Source organism: Lytechinus pictus, chromosome 13 (genome assembly GCF_037042905.1).
Source record: "Lytechinus pictus isolate F3 Inbred chromosome 13, Lp3.0, whole genome shotgun sequence".
In the NCBI taxonomy this organism is placed as follows: domain Eukaryota; kingdom Metazoa; phylum Echinodermata; class Echinoidea; order Temnopleuroida; family Toxopneustidae; genus Lytechinus; species Lytechinus pictus.
Genome location: NC_087257.1, coordinates 20,237,315 through 20,260,317, shown reverse-complemented (window position 1 = coordinate 20,260,317; position 23,003 = coordinate 20,237,315). Strand labels below are relative to the sequence as shown.

At 37.6% G+C, this 23,003-nt stretch overlaps 1 protein-coding gene across 1 annotated transcript in view; it reads left to right on the top strand.

Annotated features, from left to right (window-relative positions):
• The window catches only part of LOC129274174 (sushi, von Willebrand factor type A, EGF and pentraxin domain-containing protein 1-like), an 84,619-nt gene that overhangs the window by 14,315 nt on the left and 47,301 nt on the right, over nt 1-23,003 (top strand). Inside the window, exons 11-23 of the mRNA XM_064108260.1 lie at nt 843-1,011; nt 7,564-7,797; nt 8,431-8,616; nt 9,867-10,064; nt 11,461-11,605; nt 12,342-12,457; nt 13,430-13,624; nt 14,609-14,800; nt 16,343-16,546; nt 17,200-17,439; nt 17,904-18,092; nt 19,822-20,022; nt 20,246-20,497. Of these exons, the coding sequence (XP_063964330.1) occupies nt 843-1,011; nt 7,564-7,797; nt 8,431-8,616; nt 9,867-10,064; nt 11,461-11,605; nt 12,342-12,457; nt 13,430-13,624; nt 14,609-14,800; nt 16,343-16,546; nt 17,200-17,439; nt 17,904-18,092; nt 19,822-20,022; nt 20,246-20,497 (2,521 nt within the window). The remainder of the gene's footprint in view (nt 1-842; nt 1,012-7,563; nt 7,798-8,430; nt 8,617-9,866; nt 10,065-11,460; nt 11,606-12,341; nt 12,458-13,429; nt 13,625-14,608; nt 14,801-16,342; nt 16,547-17,199; nt 17,440-17,903; nt 18,093-19,821; nt 20,023-20,245; nt 20,498-23,003) is intronic.

Below are 23,003 nucleotides of genomic sequence, written 5' to 3'. Positions count from 1 at the left end.
GAATGCCAAAGATTTCATCAAAATTTGATAACAAATTAAAAATTCATTGAATTTAAGTTTTCGCAATATCTTGTGAAAACAGTTATTTGAACGTCGTCAGGAATATTCATTAGTGGACTGATGATGTCACATCCCTTTCATTTTTCTTGTGTTTTTATATGAAATCATAATTATTTCATATTTTCATACATCTGTTTATGACATGTCTCCCTTTTGATAAAATAAGTTGCATCAATGAATATCTAATGCACTTAATCAGCTGTCGATCCATTTTTTTTTTAATTCTTGGAGGACAAAATGGAATATAAATAATTCCATCTAATAAAAGAATATGTGAGGATATTAGATCTTCAGTTTGCTCATTGAATATTCATGAAGACATGCATAGAACTGTTTCACCGAAATAATGCAAATCTAAATATCATAACTTCGTTTAATATTCTTGTCCGATTTTGTTCCAATTTTAATCATTGTTTTGTTTTTCTGATTTATCTTTATCTGTTCAAATCATATAACTTTCAGCTTGGAGTACTTCCTTTAACTACCCGAAGCACAGATGAAATGCACATTGTAGGATTATACTTAAATATATTTTCGAACAATTTCGTACATAAACAATAGTATTGTAACCCCCCCCCCCCCCACCGAAATCATAATATTCGATCATCGTGTAAGTTCATTTAATATGTGAGATATAATAAAGCTCTCCAGGAGGTTTACATTTCATTTCATTAAGTTTTATTGCATTTCGCCTTTGGAATTTCATTCTTGAAAATTTGAAATGAATTTTTAAAAAATTAATTATAATAGCCTATGTCATTTTATTGGTACGCTTATTACAGGCAACAGATGCTGGAAACACTCTGACAGCCTATCTGTACAGCGTGAACTCGGATATAGTAACTGGGAGTATACCGACCAGCCTGGTGGAAGGAGAACATACCATCGAATATAGGGCCGCTGATGTTGCAGGAAATCATGCTTCATGTACATTTAATGTGGATGTCAAAGGTTTGTTTTCAATGAAAAAAAAATCCAATAAGAAATTGATGTCGTTCAGTGGTGGAGAGGGGTCATCGTATTTAGTAATTTCACATGAAATGTGTGTTTTGGGTGACACACACTCCCACTGAAGAGAGACATTAACTTTAACCTATGAACAACAAACCAATCCAATCCCTTACACAGGGTGAGGAAAAATAGACTGTGGTAATTTGGAGGCTGGAAAGACGGGGACATCCCGATAGACCGCGGGTCCGATAGACCGCGGGTCCGTTAGACCGCGGGTCCGATAGACCGCGGGTCCGATAGTCCGCGGGTCCGATAGACCGCGGGTCCGATAGTCCGCAGTGTGTGTAAAATTATGATCAGATATATCAAATGTCATCGAGAGGTCCAAAGGTCAAATGATACGAGGCCATGGGGTTCTATCAGGTGTGGATCGTGTGGATCCAGGGGTGGGCCGAGGGGGAACTGCCTCACCCCCACCCCCAGCTCAAAATAGAGGGGGAAGAGGGGAAAAGGGAGAGAATAAAAAAAGAAAGAGGAAGATGGGAAAAGAAGAGAATAGAAAAGAGAGTAAGAAGGAGAAAGGAAGAGAAGGAAAAAAAAGAAGAAAAAGGAGAAAGGAAAGACAATGAAAAAAAGGGAGAAAAAAAGGGGAAAGAAAAAGAAAAAAGAGGAGGGAAAAAGAAGAAAAGAAAAGAAAGGAGAAAGGAAAAGGATGAAAAAGAAGAAAAAAAGAGGAAGGAAGAGAAGAATATTTGAATAGAGAGGAAGATGGGAAGAAAGATAAGAAAAAAAGAGAGAGAGAGGAAGAGGGGAAAAGAAGAGAAGAAAGAGAGAGAGGGAGGAAGGGGAGGGAGGGAAGAAAAAAAGATTAAAAGAGAAAAAAAGGGGGGAAAGGAAAGAAAAAGAAAAGGGAGAAGTAAAGGGGGAAAGAGAAAAAAGTGGAAGAGGGAAAAGAAAGAAAAGAAAAGACCAGAGTAAGGAAAAGGGGGAAAAGAAGAAGAAAAAAGAGGAAGGAAGAGAATACTATTTAAAGAGAGAGGAAGATGGGAAGAAAGATAAGAAAAGGGAGAGAGAGAGGAAGAGAGGAAAAGAGAAGAAAAAAAGAGAGAGAGGGGGGGGGAGAGAGGAAAAACGAGAAAAGAGAGAGGAAAAGAGGGAAAGAAAAGACAGAAAAAGAGAAGAAAAGGGGGAAAGAAAAGATGGGGGGAAAAGAAGAGGGGGAAAGAAAGAGAGAAAGAAAGAGAAAGGAAGGAAGGGGAATGAGGATAAGAGAAAGAAAAAAGAAAGAAAAGGAGATGGGAAACGGATGTTGACCAGGGGAGTGTTTCATCAACATTTTCATCCGACAAGTTGTCAGATCTGACATCTTTCTCTGATGTTGATTGGCTGAGAGGTACTGTTACTATGGTAACTGTCGGATAAAATGGGACTTGTCGGATAAAACGTCCGACAAGTCCTTTCACGAAACGCCCCCCTGGACGTCGATTTGGTGGCGCCAAAATGACGTTCGAACTATGGGGCGCCGAATTGATGTTCGATCTAACGGGGCACCAAATTGATGTTAGAACTAGGGGAGCGCTAATTTGAATTTTGACCATAATGCGACAAATACATGTTTCAGAGACGGGGAGCGAGGGCAAAGTTATATTTCACATGGGGGCCAAAGTTTATGTTCAACCGAGGGTGCCAAATTGACCTTGAACTTAGAGGGCTTCATGCAAATTCATTTTCGACCGGGGGCGCATCATTGCTCGTATTACCTGTTTATAGTGAAATATATGTCCTGCCCAAAAAACTTAAATTAATGCGGCTGAATTAAAATATCCCGTTTTTACGATAACAGAAAAAACAATGTTTTCGAGTTTTAAGTCTGTTTAGCGAGATAGATACCCTGTTCAGAGTCACAAAAAAGGGTTATTATCAAATTCAGCTCGCGCTACGCGCTCGCAATATTTGATTAATTAGGTATGCATCCTCTGCTTCAATCCCACATGTAAGTGTTAGTGTTTTTCAAGTCAACATACATAGGCCGATCCAGGGGGGCAAAGATTTTGGGCAAAGATTTTGCCCCCCCCCCCCATGGTGGCGCAAAAAAGGCGTAAGAAACAGAAAAAAGGAAGAGAAAAAGGACAAGCAATTAGAAAAGGAATTATACCATAGTCCTTCTTAAGTCAGTATATAAAAAATTGAGCTCGCGCTTCGCGCTGGCATCAATAAATTGTTTAGTTATATACGCATCCCGACCTTACAGTTTTTTATGCGAACGAGAAGCACAAGCTGAAAATATTTGATATTCTAACCTGACAACTGAAAATGTATTTTTCATTTCATCATTATAAAAGTTTTCAGCAAGCGCTTCGCGGTCGCATTCATTTCTTAATAGATATGCATCGTGTTCATCATAACAACTACTAACATAGGCGGATCGAGGCGGCCCGAGGGCAACCTCCCCCCTATTGACAGAGCAAATAAATTGTGAAAAACGGGGAAAGAAAAAAAGGGGGAAAGAAAGGAGAAAAAAAGAAGACAAAACATAAAAGGAGGAAGACGAGTGAATAAAAGAAGGTCAGGAGAAGACTTTCTCACTATATTAAAGTTTCGCTCGCGCATTGCCTGTTCGATGAGATTATCTTGCTCAATAGGCTGATATGTAGTTTAAAATATCAAGTTTTGATATCAATATACAAAACATAATTCAGTTCGGACATCGATCTTTCATTATTTTGTTTTATTTACCAATTTATGTTTTTAAGTGCTCTGGAAAATGTCCGTTTTATGGTTTGAATCAACATTTGCAACATTTTGTGCGCTCGCACTATTTGCCAAGTAGGCCTACCTATTGTCTTTTTATATTTCATATAAGATTCTCTAAATATACCTTTTCAGGTGTCTCGATTGTAAAAAAATAAAAAAGGCCTATGAGCTAGCGCTGTGCGCTCGCATTTTGATAGGTGAGTTATGTATACCTATACATGTATATTAATTCTATAACAAACTACTTAAATCCCCCCATTAAAAAATTCCGGATCTCAATTTGCGCTCGCATTATTTGCTAAAAATATATCAACCAATGAATCCTATTCATGATTACAAAAATACTTAAAATATCCAGTTTTCAGGCCTCATGCACTGTCAACAAATTTCACACACTCATTAGGCTTAACAGATTAATAAATATGAAATAAAATTTGTATGAATTCATAATAACTAAATTGTCCCTTTTTCAGAAATAAATAACAACAAGTTTTAGGAAAAGAAATAGATGACAGTCATCATTCTTATATTATGACAAAATGTCCTTAGGCCTAAAAAATTAATGTCTCGATCCTAGGTCAAATGAATAATAAAATATCAGCTCGCGCTTCGCGCTCGCATTATTTATATAGTGCTATCAAATTTCCCTATATACACAGTGCTGTAAACAGTGCTTAAATTGACCCTTTTCATATCGGAATTTCAAATAATATTTTCAGCTCGGGCTCTGCGCTTGCATTATTGATTTTTATGATGAAAAATGAAATGTATTCAGATTGCCAGGATTCTGTCTAACTCTAAAACACGCGCACGCATGTTTTTGGGATACAAAGCTTGATCTTATTCAAAACGTTTTAAGATTATCCAGTTTCGAATCAGAATATCAAAAATTTTCTGCTCGCGCTTTGCGCTCGCATTATTATTGTAGGAAGATACCAAAAAATACCCATCCTTTTTCATGATTGCCAAACATGAATCGAATGTCCCATTAAGGATTTGAAATCTCATCTTTTTAGGTTGGAATATAAAAAATGTTCAGCTCGCGCTTCGCACTCGCATTATTTCATCGTTGAAATATGTATCGTCTTAATGGCTAACTGCAAAACATCCGTAACAGGTCCCTTTTCAACCAGGCCAGAACGAATATTTAACATTTCTGCTCGCGCTTCGCGCTCGTGGTAATTATCTAGTTACATACGCGTCCTGTTCAGATTCACAAACTTTGCCCAAAATGTTCAATTTTCAGGACAAAATACATAAAATTTCATTTTTAGATTACATAGGGCTTAAGAGATTATTACACATTTATGTTGCTTATAAAGTAAAGCTAGGAAATGATTGTTAGGACATGGGGATTTTGCCCCCCCCCCCTCCCCCCCCCCCCAAAAAAAAAAAGAAGAGAGAATCAAGACTAAGAAAAAATAGAGAGAAAAGGAAAGGGATTAGGATGAAATATAATATTATTTTCTAAATATTATGTCAAAATCTATCACAACCTTGTATTTTTGTAATAAAAATGTCAGCATATTTGCTTGCTCGCTTCGCTCACTGGCAACTTCTTATTAATTTTATGCGATACACCATATCGAGCCCCCTCGAAATTGTTGGCTCGTTACGGCACTGGGACAACCCCTTCAAATAAAAAAAAAATCAACTTTGAGCGGCCGATCGGGGAAAATATGGGTGAAAAATGGCCCCTCGCCCTATTGGCGGAAGCTTGGTCCGCCCCTGACTTAGGCTTTCAGGATATAATACATGGAAAATCTATTTAAAAAAACAGATCGCGCTTCGCGTTCTCATTATTTATCTAGGCCTTGTGAGATACCTCAATTTGTTTTTAAGAATGAAATCTCAGATTTTCTTTGACGTTCCCCCCCCCATTTCATTTATTTTTTTAACTTGGTGCCCTCGCCACCCCCCGTGCACCCATGCTGAATAAATACGCCACTGATGAGGATAATTATTAGTCGATTGCTTCGAGATTGCATTATTCCCAAGAGGTTATCATTAATATTATTGAAGGTTATTCTAACACAACAGTACAGAAACTACAGCTCCCGTTCACACAATATTCTAGTAGGGCCTACTCTGGTTAGAAGTTAAACCAAATTGAACCCCCCCCCCCCAAAAAAAAAAAAAAAAAAAAAAAAAAAAAAGATCGCTCGTGCTTCGCGCTCCCATTGATATTACATTATATACTCATGGGTTTTTTTTTCAAGAACACATGAAAAAGTGGTCTTTGGTTTTTTTTAATGTGATTATAAGATAATTCAAAATCCATTTAAGGCACTTAAGTTAGCCTGGCCGGGAGGGAGTGGGTGCCATTTTTCGAAAAGTACACATATGGGCGCCAAAAATCAGTTCAAATTTGGCCCCCCTCCCTCCCCACGAAATCCTGGATCCGCGCCTGGGTTCTATAACAATAACCCAATTAGGGCAATCACCCCCTGACAACTACTTCAAGGAAAATATTATCCCCATATTTTTACCGCCGGGGACTGATACCCCCCCCCCCCCGGAAATTTACCCTCCAGACAATTACCCCTAGTACGGAGCCTTGAAAATGCCATCAACGTGACGACATGGCGTGGTACTTTATCTTGCCATGTCTTAATTAATCATTGGCGACGAAAGGCAAAACATTTTTGGGGGGTCCACCTGAAATTTTGGGATGGACACAGGTAAAAAATTTGACAAGCAAATCAACCAAAATTTATAGGAAGGACCACCAAAATTTTTTGACAAGAAAAAAAAAGTTATCAACCAAAATTAGGGGGGGGGACAAAAAGATTTTAGGGGGTCCACCTCAATATAGGGGGGACGTAAAAAACAAATTGACAAGCAAAAAAAAGGTTCTCAACTAAAAATCTAGGGGGACCGTCCCCCACCTCAAATTTAGGGGGAAAGGTCCCCCCCCCCCCCCCCCCGCTTCCGCTGCCTAAGTAATTAATACGCTTATTATTTCGACATAGCGATATATTCTATCTTGTTAAGTCGATATGTCCACATGGCGAGATATGAAGTGTACAAGTCCCGGCAAAAATCCCGATATATCGCTATGTTGACATGTAACTTATTTAAGTCGACTTGGCAAGATAAAATATCTCGCCATGTTGACATATAACTTTTTATAAGTGGACTGACTTGGCAGGATAACGTATCGCGCCATGCGGACATAATAAGCTTATTTAGTCGACATGGCAAGATAAAGTATCTCGCCATGTCGTCAAGTCGATGGCATTTTAGAGGCTCCGTATGGCGTCTAGAGGGTAAATTTCCGGGGGGGGGGCGGGGGTAACAGTCCCTGACGATAAAAAAAGGGGATAATATTTTCCTTGAAGTAGATGTCAGGGGGCGATTGTCCTTTGGGTCATCGTTATAGAACCCCATGGACTCGTATCATTGGCCTTTTGACCTCTTGATGGCATTGGATCTCACTATATCCTGATCATAATTTTACACACACCGCGGACTATCGGACCCGCGGTCTATCGGACCCGCGGTCTATCGGACCCGCGGTCTATCGGACCCGCGGTCTATCGGACCCGCGGACTATCGGACCCGCGGTCTATCGGACCCGCGGTCTATCGGGCTGTAACCGGAAAGACGCCCTCCAAAGATCTTGGCTATTGATCACGACGTAAAGTCGACAGGTACGCCACCCATTTACAAAATGTTATATTGAATCCAAAAGTGTTCAAATTAATTCTTAATGAATTGATTACGCTAATTTATGCATGACTTTAGAAATTGAATGTAAATAACTTAATAAAAAAATATTCATCTTATTTGGCATAGTTACTAGATGTCCCCCTCTATATGCTCCAACAAATGGTGAAATCAGTTTGAGCTCTGGCAGTGGCGGCTGTACATCAGGAGCGATTTACGGATCTGAATGCCAAGTCTCCTGTCTGGACGGATATGTACTGTCTGAAGACACATCAGATGATCTCCTTCCCGTCTTCGTTTGCAATAGATCAAGTTCGCCTTCCACCGTTGGGATGTGGAGCGGACAGCCGCAATCTTGTAACAGTAAGCAATCAATTATATTTTTATGTTACTGCCCCTGCCCTGTGGAAAAAGCTCCCTACCCATATTCCAAAAGCTCCCTCTGCTGAACTGTTCAAATCCTCATTTAAAACTCTCTTTTTTTTCAAAACTAGCATAGTGTTTGTGTTTGTTTTTTTTATTAATGGATTCATTGTTTACATTAGTCAGCCCACCTGTGCGCTTTGAAACACCGTATAGAGCGTCATATGAATGTTATTATTATCATTATTATTATTATCAACTTTATTATCATTCTTATTACTATTATTGTTATTATTATTATCTGTTTGTCAGGAAATGTCAAATTCATTACCCTATTTTTAGGAATCGTTTTACTCGGTTCTTCGAAATAATCAAAGATATGTATATAGCTCATGAGGCCTGTAGGCCTATAGCTTTTATAGTTATTAACGTTGCAACTGAAAGTACAATGTTTTTATATTAGGGTAAACGTTATACATTGTGAGTTGTTATTATGATTGCCCTTGCATCTTTGCGATGACGGTGAGAATGATATTTTTAGGCCTCGTTTGACGATCTATTATTCTCATCGTCATCGCAAAGTTTGACGATCTATTTTGAATAAGTTCATACTTCATTATTTTCATTACACAGAAATCGAATGTAACATACCATCAGTTCCCAATGGATCCGTCTCTGGTTGTCCATTTTCTGCTGTATATGGGGATTCATGCTACTTCATGTGCAATGATGGATTCAAGAGCAGTCAGGGAAGAAAGTCTATTACCAGGGTTTGCCAAGTTAATGGCTCATTTGACGGGGAAGACCTCATTTGTGATGGTAAACTTCTGAAATATTAATTGTGTTTTAATTTGTGAATATATGTGTTTCTACTAGCATGACTAATCTGGATTAAAAGGCGACAATATAGGCGTGTTTCAATACAAAAAAATGTATTTACATACATCGCTATATATGAATATATGTACAAATATATGATTTTATATACATGTATATGTGAAGAGTTCAATTATTTCCAAAAGAGGTTAGATCCACTTCAGGACATTATGAAAAAATGAAAGTTTTAAATCATACATATACTGCAGTGTTTAATGTAATAAACTTAACGTAACATAAAACCCCACCGTGGGAATGAAAACACGGTAAATGCACGTGTAAAAAATCTGTGGGTCTTCATTTTTCAATTTTTCCTTTATTACATTTTCATTTTTTCCCTAACCCATTTTGTAACTAAACTGGATATACCTCCTTTAGGGCGTATATGGGGATGTCTGTTAGTGTGCGAATGTGTGTATATACATATGTTTGTTTATATGTTGCATGTGAGGAAACTCTTCTGACGTCTAGTTCCGACTTTTAAAATTTGAAATTATTACAGCACACATGACAACAACATTGCAGGAGTCTCAATGTTTCATTTCTGAAGATTTTCATTCAGACATTGAAAAGGAACATTCCAAGCATTAATAGACACTCAGAAATATAATTATGCGGATACTTTTTGTCAATAAATAAACCAACCGAAATACAGAATTCGAAATATTTGGGGTAATTGACCTATTGTGTCCCCCATCCTTTAAATCTGGGACTTGTACCCCTGTCCCCCCCCCCCCTAATTTGACGCCTATGATTAAATGAAATAATGGTGATGATTTGGGCAAAATTCGTTCTAATAAAATATGGCTTGGAATAAACATCAATATTTACGTTTAAAAAGAAAGAAAACGAAAATCAATTATAAAAACATGCATCTACAAGAGGAATGGACTTTGAAAGATGTAATTTTTAACTCATCTTTAAAATTGGATAGAAAAATATTTGTACATATATCCCAGCGACTTTTTGGAGAAATGTTGATTAAAAAATCCTTTTTTTTTTGTCTCTCACAAATATAAAGAATTTTTTATTATCTCGATTAACTGTATTCCTTCTTTAGGGAAATGGGGAGGTAACATACCCGTTATTTTTAGTATATTCACAATTTGAATTCCCGTTGAAATTAATATACAGTAAAGTACAGTTGACTGTTGATATCATTGCATGACATATTTTCCTAATAATTTTCCTAGTTGAGATATCATGTCCCACATTGATTGAACCTGAAGATGGGTCTGTTCTACCGACTACGTGTACTCAATCTGGAGGAGTGCCTTATAATACACATTGTTCATTCTCTTGCAATCATGGCTACCTGCAAAATGGAGTCTATTCTAAGACATGCCTTTCTACTGAAATGTGGAGTGACGTGCGAGAGGTGACATGCACAGGTAAAGAATCTATTATCATGACACGATTTAAATTTCAAGGATGGAGGGGGTTCCACAAAGGTTGGAGTTTGTTCACCGAAAAGTTGTAATAATTATTAGAGTCATAATTAAACGCCAACACGCATCTGACAAATTGAGTGATGCTTGTATATACCCCCTTACCGTACTGGAAATTTAAGTAAGACTCTACTTAAATCTATGTGAAAAGCCACCCTGGTCAGATGTGAGTATAGTGATCACCCGAATATTAGATTTAGATTTAAACCTCGCGGAAATAAATTAAAAACTAAAATATTTGAATTTTAAAATCTTGAGATTTGAAAGTTACGCCTTTGGATTAAAAATAAATAGAAATTATATTTAGCTGGTCATTTAATCCTTGAAATTTAGAATTGTTCCTTTTCTTGATTATTCCTTTTTATGATGTGTTTGGATTGAAAAAAAATACTTTGTACTTTTTTGTCTGATCAAGGTTCCAGGAACAATAACAATGTTTTCTGTTGTCTAATATTGATGAGAAAGGAAATACTTTATTCAAACCCAGGCAAAAGTACCTAATCTTATTTGATTGAACTTAATTTAGTAAATCTTCATGTTTCAGTAAACTAAAATACTCCTGTAATATGCTCTTAAAATTAATGTTAAACTTGTTTGAAAGATTTTTCATTCCAATGGCACATTACGCCAACATTTATAATGGACTTTTATAGGGTTATACATTATTAACGCCGGGCAAAAGCTACATTGTAAAGAGTATGTGAATTAATATTTTTTTGGAGTATCAGATTTAACACCTCAATCACATAGAAGTTTACTAGCCGTTTATTTCTTTTTAACAGCCAATTCTCTGTAAAAGTTTTGCATATTAATTCAATTAAATTCAATTCTGGTTTTATTGTGAAAATGGTACATGACAAAAGTCCGTAGACTCATATTATCATATTTACAAAGTAAAAATGTACATGTATATTATTAAAAGGTTACAATATATCACAATTCTAGTGCTAGACAAATAATCAACAAATAAAGCCAGAAAAAATAATTTTGGACAATCTCAAAAAAAGATTAAAATTGATTGAAATTATAACATTTTTTTACTATAAAGCATACTGTACCAGTCACATTTCTTTGGCTACCTATTTAAAATCATACATTTCAAGCTCCCTCTTATATACTTTCGGCGATGTTTCATAAATCTCATTAAACTTGTAATGTGTCAATGTACGTTATGAACCTACGAACATTCAATTCAAAACCCACTGCCACTATTTTTTTTTATGTGCAACAACAGCAACAACACAACCAACAATGATACTCTTACATCGTATTTGTTTGGGAGGGATAATTAAATGATTTTATATGTATATTATTTATTTCACTTGAATTACAATTTCAGATAATGAAGCCCCTGTTTTCTCATCTCCGTGTCCGCTGGATCACCACTACAACGCCGACAGGGGACAGTCCTATGCCAACATACCGGACATAGGTGATCTTGCACCAGACGCAACTGACAATTCCGGAGCATTCACACTGACTTTGTATGTCCCTATTTTCGTTCCCCATTCCATTCTATAACATGGGCGGAAATCTGTCCCAAAAGGTAGGGGGGACCCGGGGCTGGAAACTTTGATGAGCCAAAAAAAAAAAAAGGCTATCACCCAAAATTTAAGGTCATTTTAAGCAACAAAAAAAGGTTATCACCCAAAATGTAAGGTCATTAAGTCCAAAATATATGTATTATTTCGATTGTGAAAGATGCATTTTTCTCCATCATAGAAGACCAAAAATAGTAGGGGGACATTTGATTTTGTGTCCCCCCTACTATTTTTGGTGTCTCCCCTTCAAAATTAAATCCTGGATACGCGGTTTCATGAATTTATATCCCAAATTATATATTTCCACGCTGGACATACAATTTGTTGAGGTAATTTCACACATTCAGGAAACGTGTTTGGGCTATAATCCCAAAATGAGCCTTGTATAATACTTATATCTGCATAGGGAGCCTACCGTAATTCAAACCCATTTTCTACCCTTCGTCGAAAATACTACAAATATTCACAATTCTGTTCAAAATTTCTGTTATTTTGGACAATCAAATGAAAGACAATAAGTCCTAATGTATCTAGCATAGGACCAGTTTTAGACAGCTTTCAGCAAAGGGTGTCATTATGAAACGTAATTAATCTGATTTGTTATCCCTCGTTCGGTGATATCCGCCTCTCCCCTCCCGGCCCAATCTTATGTACTTCGTTATTTTTTATCTTTCTGAAGGAATTCTACGATACCAGAGGATAACAATTTTCCCGAGAACCCAACACGATTAGTCTACATGGCTGTTGACTCGAATGGCAATCTGGCGGTCTGCCATGTCATCGTGCATGTTACAGGTGAGACATTTTTTAAAGATAATATATCCCACATAAATGCATTTATATCATGGAAGAGAATATCTATTTAGTGTAGTATTTCTTCATTCTCATTAATCTTCTCGTGTATATTTTCTTTGGCATGATATTTGCCCCTAAAGTTTAAGTTCAAATTTCAAGACAAAGAAAAATATCACATTACAATCAAATAAATATACACACAGTGCATATAATAGGTATATAAGCAAATATTATTCGATATAACACATACTAATTGGTTTTAGGACGCCTTTAGAAGCAAGGCTTGTGAGCAGGGCCATGGCATAATAACATGGTATATAGGAGATACTAATCTACAGCATAATTAGGAAAAGAAAAAGTGTTTATGTAAGGTGAAAATGTTACAAACACACACACACACACACACACACACACACATATATATATATATATATATACATGTGTAAAGTTATACATGTACAGCTGCTTTGGCAACTCTTTTATTTTAATATTTTGTGAAAGAAATGGATGAAGAGAACAATGGTAGGCGTAGCTTGGTAATGCCGAAAAAATGTCTGTGCCGGGAATCGAACCCGGGCCCCAGCTTTGAACGCCGGTGCCTTAACCACTAGACCACATAGACGGGTTAGTGCCGAGGACGACCCCTGGGCCCGGGCCCGGCAATATGCAAGGGGATGCTAGTGAGCAAAGTTGTTAATCAACAGTGCTCTTTTTATCTACTTTCAAATGAGTTGAATTCAGCAGGCATTTAATAAATAAAACATATTTTTTTATTTCTGTTTCACCGGATCCGTTATAAAGCACATACATTCAAAGAATCAAGTACTGAATTGGATTAGTGACATTTATTTTTTGGGGGGACATATATATACCGAAACAAAATGTAGTCTTTGAGCTAATGTTGACCAAATTAAGTCAGGGATTTGCTCCATATGGAAATTTGTGTTTTTGACCCTTTTTGTTTATTTTTAGTTTTCCGATGTCCACGTCTTCAAGCTCCTTTTCATGGATCTGTAACCAACTGTCCCGTTAGTCCCGTGTATGGGTCTGAGTGTTCCTACCTGTGTAATGAAGGATATGAACTCGAAGGATCAGAAGCGAGGACTTGTGAACTAAGGGGCGATCATGGATCAGCAGGTTGGACCGGTGATGAACCCATATGCCAAGGTTCGTACAATAAGTCGTTTGAAATCATTTAGTTGCCCAACAGGAAACGTGGATAAATATAACGACTCGATTTCATCGCACAATAAAACGAAAGTGATTATCTAAAGCCATTATTCGGCTACGAAACAAAATTACCAGAAATGGTCTTGAAACACTGCAAAGGAGATGCCAAATTCTTGGTCACGGAAGGGTCATCGACCATTCGTCACACCGTTGCAGAGTGGCAGTACCAGACATCTTTTTTTATTGAGTAGTTTTTATCGACAACTTCGATTCATATACAAAATAAAATCTATATAACAAACAAATAGAACTTTGATGTCTTTACAAATACCTTGACAACTCATAAATTCAACATAATTTTTTCATGAATGTTAAACACAATGTCAGACATCTTCCAATGCATAATTATAAATAACATTGTTGATAATTATATGCATCAAGAAGAAACTTCTACAGTAAATTCAACATATTGAATTTTTTTCAGTATCAAATAAAAAACATCAAAGAGAGATTTTCCAAATACAAAATAAAAAAAAATAAATCATTAATAAAACCTAAACGAATTGAAGCCATCAGCATATATTTTTAAACCCATCACCTCGGCCTCTTCACTCAAATAAATTCAAACTGAAATACAAACTCAGCCCTGGTTACAGCATCTGTTGTAATTAATCGATTACAATGAAGGCACGGAAATGCTTTCTCGAGTATATCTTATGATTTATAATTATGACAATGCCGGAAATATAGTGGTTTATCACCAAAAATGTTATATTTGAAAAAGACAATTAGTGATATATTTTCTCCCTCTGACAAGCCCGATGGAATCCTCAATAAAAGGGTTCTGTACTTTTCGTACCTTTCCTCTATTCCGTCTCAGTTTGGTAAAAGCGTCCTCAATTATTGACAAACAAATTAACACCATTGCTATGTGTCTAGGGAATGATTTGTTTAATTTTTCATTTCATTTCTTAACCGCAGCAAAGACGTGTCCTGCACTTATGACACCTGAAAACGGTGTTAAATCTGGTTGCATCAACAACCCACCAAGTACCGAGGTCTTCGGCACACAATGCATTTTCGACTGTGTGTTCGGCTTTGAAGGCATTGGCGGTAGAAACCCGATCTGCCAGGCAGATGGAACGTGGACAAGTAATAATTTCAGTTGCATAGGTAGGTCAGGGGGAAGTTACTTCAGTAGACCAACTTTCTTTTTCACGTATTTTAATTATATTATTATTTGTTAACCCATTATAGGAAAATTTAACTGAAGTCAACATTGGCGGATCAATTGGGTAAACCCCCCCCCCCTCCCCTCTATTACGAAAAAACACATGTAGAACTTTAGTTAGTACTACAGGAAGTTCCAAATGAAGAACCACAGGAAGTACTATATAATAGGAAGTACCACAGGAAATAATACAGGATATTGGGTACATGTAATTTGGGAGAGTACCACACCACTGTACAACAGTGGTACAACAGGGAACGCGTAGTTCCTATGGTATTAAGGAAGTACCACAGGACACTACCACACACTCACCCTCACCCTTTGCTCATATCTCCTGCTAATTACGAACCATCTTTCTACATATAGTAGGTTTCACCATTGCTTAACCATGTTAACAGAAAATAAAGGTTTAAAGAAATTTTCATTGCATTTCTCTCTTGGTGTATGCTACACTTATGAAAAAAAATATATAATAATTATTCAAAAAGTGAAATACTGCAGGGTCATACGGGACGTGGGACATATGGGATTGTCCTTGACATCCGGGAAGTCTTGTCACCCTGATCTCGCTACCCATTCTGTCATTTCAGAATAGTTATTTAATCAGATTTCTTAAAGAAGACGGGACGGTTTGTGGTATAGGAACACACACTAAACGTACAAGAACAAAAAAACTGCAGTAAACTCTGGCAATTTCATTGAAGGAAATTATATAGTTGATATACAGAATCATTTTTATAAATTGTTGGAACTTATATTTCCACGATTAAACACATGATATATCTAGAGAAAGAGATAGAAATTTCCTCTTAAAAGATAAACCATGATCTTTTTCCTGTAATTTCACAAAGCGCTTCGAATATCGGAAGTTTTCCTCATTATAGAAATTAATCTCTTTTAACCTCTTTTAGACGTAATTTTTTTTCAGCTTGTTCGTTCGCTTACTTTACGTGGAATTTCAAGTTAACTATAAGAAAATTGAGACAGTTCGTTTTACTTCTTTCAGATAAAATTTAATTACATTCAGATTGTATGTGATAAAACGGATCTATTTTAAGTCTGAAGTGTGCAATAATTTGCAGAAATTCTCAAGATTCTACTGCCCTCAATTCTTTCTCTTTGTGAATTTTGACAACAAAGGCAGTTGGGATGTATATTTCTTTAAAAAGTGCGACATATTGCATAATGATAGCGATACTCTGACCGTTTAATAGAAACAGACCGTACAATCAACATTAACCATGTTTCAACCAGGCATTATGATAAGGGCATGGTCAATACAACTAGTGTCGCGGTGTCGGTAGACCACCGTAAAACAGTATACATTCCTACATTATCATAAAAATGTAAACATCAACTTGGCGCTCTTTTTCAGTTCAAGTGGTCATTTTCATGACTAAACACATGTCTACAAAAGAATAATACGTGTGTACCGCCTCTATACCGATATTCTTTGGTTGTTTTCGCGTGTTTTTGTTTTCTAGCTGCATCGTGTCCACCCCTAGAAATCCCAGATGGCTCTTCAGTAACGCCAGAAAAATGCACCACTGATCCTGTCTTTGGGCAGTCGTGCGTAATATCATGTACGCAAGAAGGCTACCAGCTTTCTCCTCCGAACTATTCTTTGCTGTCATGTCAGGCTAATGGTCAGTGGACTCCAGGTAACACTATGGCAACATCGTGCACAGGTAAGTTCTTATTACTGCATTGTGAAACAGTTATTCCGTAAGAGCGCCATGTAAATGAACATAATTATATTTTAGTATATTGTTTTGGGGCATCATCTGCCAAAAGCGAACTGCATCACTGTCATGTGACTCGTAGGTCTGGTAGGCAAGGTAGGATGTACATATGTGCAGTTGGATCCCTACATCGGCTTGGGTTACCCTATAAGAGTCACGTGTAAATGTGGTGACTCTCTTCTACTTGGGGACTCAATTCAACTTCCTCTCCAAGGGATTGCGTGGTTACCATCATAACTTATAATATGTGACGATGGAACAGGGGAGTTATCACACAATGCAGATTTAATATTGAACCCTCCCCCCTCCATCCCCGTTTGCATATTTTTAAACTATTCATCGCTGTTTCACATAGACGCTACAATTTAAACTCAAACGGACTATCAAGTAATTCCATGTAGAATCACTTTAATTAATAATCATAAATCACTTTAAAAACATGTAACATTGCACTAAAACTTTTGCTTTGCTAGTGCAGTGTTTTTTTATATTTTCACTAAATAATTATTTATTGCAAATAACAATTAATGCTCTATCGATACGAAGTGGTTGTGTGGATGAGTTTCAATTGAGAAGACATTTATGTTCTTTCTTGACAGACATACAAAGTCCGACATTTTCTGAATGTCCTCAGTATTTGACTTTCAGTCCGGCCCGTGGAGAAACTCTGGCTAATGTCACGTGGACCGTTTCGGCTACAGACAATAGCGGTGACGGACCCACCATTACTTGTGACAAGGAGCAAGGCCCTATGGGTGAAGGGGACTCTCGAGTCACCTGCACGGCCTCAGATTCTGCAGGAAATAACAGAATGTGTACATTTGACATTGAAGTGGAAAGTAAGTTCATGCATATTCTAGCGTAAGGTTCAGTTGATGGGGAAAACTAAAAAAAAATAGCACCTGATCATATCAGAGTTTGTATCTTCATTAAAAGGTTAGTGTTGGAGAATGCTTAACAGAACAAAATCTGTACCTTATAGTTGTTGGTGTATAGCAGCTTGGATTAATCAGAAAGAAATAAACATTTGATAATATGAAAAATACCTATTAATTTTTTTTTTTAACATAAACGCTTCTGAAATTTACTTTTGTGATTTCGTTACCAAAAGTGACTCAATGTCAGCAATTAAACTACTTCTTTCCCAATGTCAGACGTAAGCCTATGTCAGTATCTTGACAAATTAGACCTCTCACATTTTGTTTAGTGGAAGTAATTAGTTTCGAGATGCTGGAGACCATGAATGATTCAATTTTCCCCTGATATGCGTTTTCTTAACGTCATTTGAATCATAAACCAAAAGTTCACCGATGCCGTCCATACTGGCTGCCACAATTCGCTGAATTCGTTGGTGACTGTGATACAATTTGGGGTACAGAGTGCAGTTTAGCCTGTTCTTCTGGCTATCAGCTGATTGGTTCTAGTACAGTCACGTGTGAATCTGATGGATCTGAAGCAAGCTGGATTGTACAGACAGCACCTCGATGTGAAGGTAAATACGCTGCTTGGGTTCGATTCACTTGCTAAAGATACGATCATGTAGTTTGGGAGCTTCGTACGCACAGAATAATCGTAATAATACCAATATTCAATCGCTTAAGACATTCAAGACATACACCATGTACACCTTGTAGGCCTACGTATCCAAGTGTTTCGAGATTATTATTCACCAGGTAGAATTACTTCATCTCCATTATGCTTTTGGTTGCTACCGCTGCTCGACCTATGAATTGAAATGCCTTCACAGGATTAAATGAGCTATAAAAAATGTTCCAGCCGTCAATTTCTGCTGTTTGCTTGTCTGAATTTGTAGAGCAATGCTGCTTAATTATGTTAGTGGACTGTTTGTATGGTATCCTTCCTAAACTAATACAAAATGTCGGCTTCAGATTGACATATGTTTTGCTAGACATACTATATGCATAAACTGCCTGTACAGGAGTATTTATTTTGGTCATGTTCGACTGAATAGTAAACTATGGGTCGAACGTTGAAGATTAATTTCCCAAATTTTTAGGTTAAAAAAAATCAACAATCAACGTTATCAATCGGGAATCCCGCCGATCATTTCATTTGTTATTATCCTAATAGACTGGCTGGGGTATAACCCCCCCCCCCACACACACACACACACACACACACCCCTCCACCCCGCACTACCTTTTCGAAGCTTCACGCGATAAAAGCAAGTATCTCGTCACGTTCAAACCAAACCAAAACGAAGCCTTATTTAGGAATTTTGTAAATAACGATTAAAATGACAAAGATCCTGAGGAGGTCCCCTTCACACCCCTTCGCAAAATACCAAAATAAACCAGCTTGGTCCTGGTTTATCGTCACATTTGGGACTGAACGAAAAAAAAATGTATGTGGGATGTGGGGGATTCCTTTTAATATCCGCAACAATAGTTTTTGGCAAGGTAGCTTTATTCATCTCGCATATTTCAAAAGGGTAGCCAGAGTCAGCATTTCTTGGTTTTTATCAGGGCCCTTATTAAAAACAATACACCAAGACATTGCATAAATACATGCAGATTTAATAACGAAATATAATATAAAGCAAAAGTAATAAAATGGCACTGAATATGGATAAACTATTAAATATTCAAACTATTCAAAATATACAAGAACATCGAAAAATACCTTAAAGACCATACAGAAGTAAATATAAAGGCCTGTTCAAATTTAAAAATTTAAAAAGCATGCATGTAGAGAATCATAAACAACAATGATAAATATCACAAAATGTTTGGATGATGGTTTTGCCGGCTTAATACGATCACAATGGCCCGTATTCTGAAGTCAGGTTTAACTTAGACCATGGTCTAACTCTGTGCTAAAGTTATGGAAAGCCAAAATTGTCAAAATGTTTGATTACGTTGTATATTTCTTATGCTTACTGTGCTCTTTCCTGATTCATCGATGGTGAAGACAATCATCTATTTATACTTCCTAGACAATTATGAATGACTTGAGAGCCAAATGAGTTGAAATATGATATCTCTACCGTTACTGATTTATGTAACAATTGGCTATCCATACTTAAACTACAACTTTAAACCTGAGTTTAAGTTAAACCCGACTTCAGAATACGGGCCATAAAGTTCAAGTTACATCTGTAATATTTGCAAACGCCTAATCTCCCAATGAAATGTAACATCATGTATTAACATTTTTGAAATTTCACTAGCATTAAGCATGTCTGGCCTTTTTTTTCCCAGTCATTCAGTGTGATCCTCTAGAATTACCCGAAAACGTCGATATCAATCCTCCATTATGTGCTGGACCAGAACCTATTAGCGCCGGACAAACTTGCACACCATATTGTCCTAGTGGTAGAGAGCTACAAGGTAATGGGCTGCCCATCGTTTGCGAAGATGATGGTCAATGGAACAGATCGGTTGAAGGTTTGGCATGTACAGGTGAGTCTTTTCATTTTGATGAACTTGTTTTTCACTTATATGGCTGCTTGAATGCCATAAAGCGTTTTTTTAATGAAAAAAACCCATTTTATTCATAAAACTTGGTTGGATACCTTCACTACCCGTACCTATTTTATGTACTCTTCCCAACACCAATTACTCTATTCCATCATGTGTGCACGATTATATAATACTTCATATATTATTTTTTCTATTTATACAGACACCACGGCACCGATCTTGACCACCTGTCCATCTCCCATTACTCTTACGCGGACCGAGGCTTGGGGAGTAACGGCAAATTTTCCTCCTCCTACAGCTACCGACTCCGTAGACGGTACTGATCTCAATGTTACAACATCACCCTCTGATCTGGTATCTCCATACAATGTTACTGGAGACACCACATTCATTTACACCTTCTCGGATGTTGCGGGGAACAGTATCCAATGTTCTTTTAGCATTTACGTTCAAGGTAATAGTACATGTTTGTGTTTACAGTCTGTGTGTGTTGCTTATAGTAGAAGACCATGACACCATCTATGATTTTTTTCATCTGACTCGTCTTTAAAATAAAATTACACTCTACTAGTGTACATCTGTATTTTTGTAGACAATAAAAGATGCAATATTCAGAAAGTGAAAATGGCTAACACTTTGCGAACAACACTACCTGCACGATGGATGGCAGGGAGTTTAGTAGACACCTGCCAATCGACGAAATCCGGTTTAGAGAGTCGAAAATCAGCTTCTTGAAAGCAGACCTGGAGCTATTCAGAAGAAGATTACTAAATTAATGAATGCTTCAAAATAAAAAGATGTACCTTACAATGGCTGTTTTTTTGTGGCAAATTTGTTGTAATCAAAGGATGATGAAATATTCCTTTAAGAAACTTAGCGGGTGGTATATAAAGCTATACATAAATTCTTTTCGTAGAAATGCTTCCTCCTCTTAATTGTCCCTGGATCTATTATTAATTTATTTGTACTTTTCTCTTTCTTTCTTTCTTTCTTTCTTTCTTTCTTTCTTTCTTTCTTTCTTTCTTTCTTTCTTTCTTTCTTTCTTTCTTTCTTTCTTTCTTTTTTTTTTCTTTCTTTCTTTCTTTCTTTCGTGAGGTAGTTGTGTTTTTTTTTCGAGCTCCGGTTTTCTGGTTTTTCACTGATTTATATGACCATTTGGTCCTTGATTTTTGTACCATTAAAATTGTGTTGGGTTATAGATTAATATAGACTCGATCCTCCTTCGTCAGGTTTACCAATTTTAGTGTTTTTTAAACACATTTTCTGTTATTTTTTGTAAGGTTTCTAGACTGGTTCGTACATGGCCAGTCAAGCAAACCAACGTAGTGTACAGGGCCAGCATACCACAAGTGCAGCTGGCCCTTTGTTAAACAATGTAGGACATTTTAAAAATGTCACCCGTCACAATGGTGTAAGCTTTCAAGCTATTGAAAATGTAACGATACAATCTTATATCAATGTCTTTACTACAACGATACCCGCTAATGACGTAATATCTGCCTCTCGCATCTCTAATGGTCGCATAGCTGTGTATCTAAAATCCAAAGAAGCTGTTATCAATGCTGTACAAAAAGGCCTTGAGTATGAGGGGGCCTTTCTTGAACTAACCCCCCTTGTACGGCCCACTACTCGAGTCATTTTATCTAATGTATACCCAGAACTACCGAATTCTGTCTTGACTGAAAATCTAGCACCTTTTTGCAAAGTTGTGTCCGACTGCAAACCAATACCTCTAGGATTTAAAGACAAGCGTCTAAACCATATTATGAGTTTTAGAAGGCACGTTCAAGTGTTAGTGAAACCTAACACAACACTTCCAGATAACATTAATTTCGTGTTTTCAGGTATGAACTATCGTGTATTTATTTCAACTGAGTCAGTTAGATGTTTTAACTGTGGTGAATTTGGTCATATTTCCCGCAATTGTAAGAAACCTCAAACAAGCACAAATACTAATCAGTCAAAGACAAACGCTGCCCCAGTTTCAAATGACACGAGAGTGCGCCAGCGCGGATCCTCCCCGCCTCTCACTACGGTTTCGGACCCCATGCCACCATCACCTCCCCCCTTGGCGGCAACTACAATGCCCCCACCTGTACCCACCTCCTCTGATTTCCCTAGTTTACCACCTCGTGATCGTGGGCCCCTTTCAACCTCAGCCACCCCCTCGCGCATTAGGAAGCCTCAATCCTCCCCACTGCACATACCTCTGACATCACCTGCTCAGCCGTCCAGCAATTCAACTACCACGCCCATAGTCGTGTCCTCCAAGTCCCCTCCCCCCAAATCTATTTCTGCGTGCCCTTCGCCTGTGTGGAAAACTCCCCAATCACCTGTCCGAACTTTCTCTGAAGTTGTTTCAAAACGTAAGCAACTAACGCCCGAATCAAACGAAAACAATACTACTCTTACTACACTGAAGGCCCCCTCTCCTCTTCGGAAAGTGGCCAGGAAAGCTCCCTCCTCCCAAACCGAAACCGTAGACTCTCCAACCTTAACGCAAGTCCTTGACTCCCAAACCCCCAATATCCCTCCTACCCCATCCTCCACAGTTGGAGATTCATCTACCGACACTGACTCCATGACTTGGGAAGATGCCCAAACGGATGAAGATGTCCCGAAGGAAGATGCACTCCCATTGACTCAAGGCCCCCTCTCCCAAGGCCAAATTGTGAAATTTCTGTCAAACGTAAAAGGGCGGAAAAAGCCTGCCCAGATTGCACGGAAATATACATCAAATATTCCAGGGCTAGTTAAACAATTAAAGCCCCTGAAAAACAGCCCCCTAGTAAAACGTAACATGCAGCAGAGGATATACAAATTGATCAGCACTCTGGAGAGCTAATTCCTTCTTACTTTCTCTCCATTCATTACGTACGCTCAAGTTGCTATAGCCATAATGGCACTGTCAATGCTGACCCTCAACACCGGAGGATGCTCCTCCCAAACTCAAAACGCCT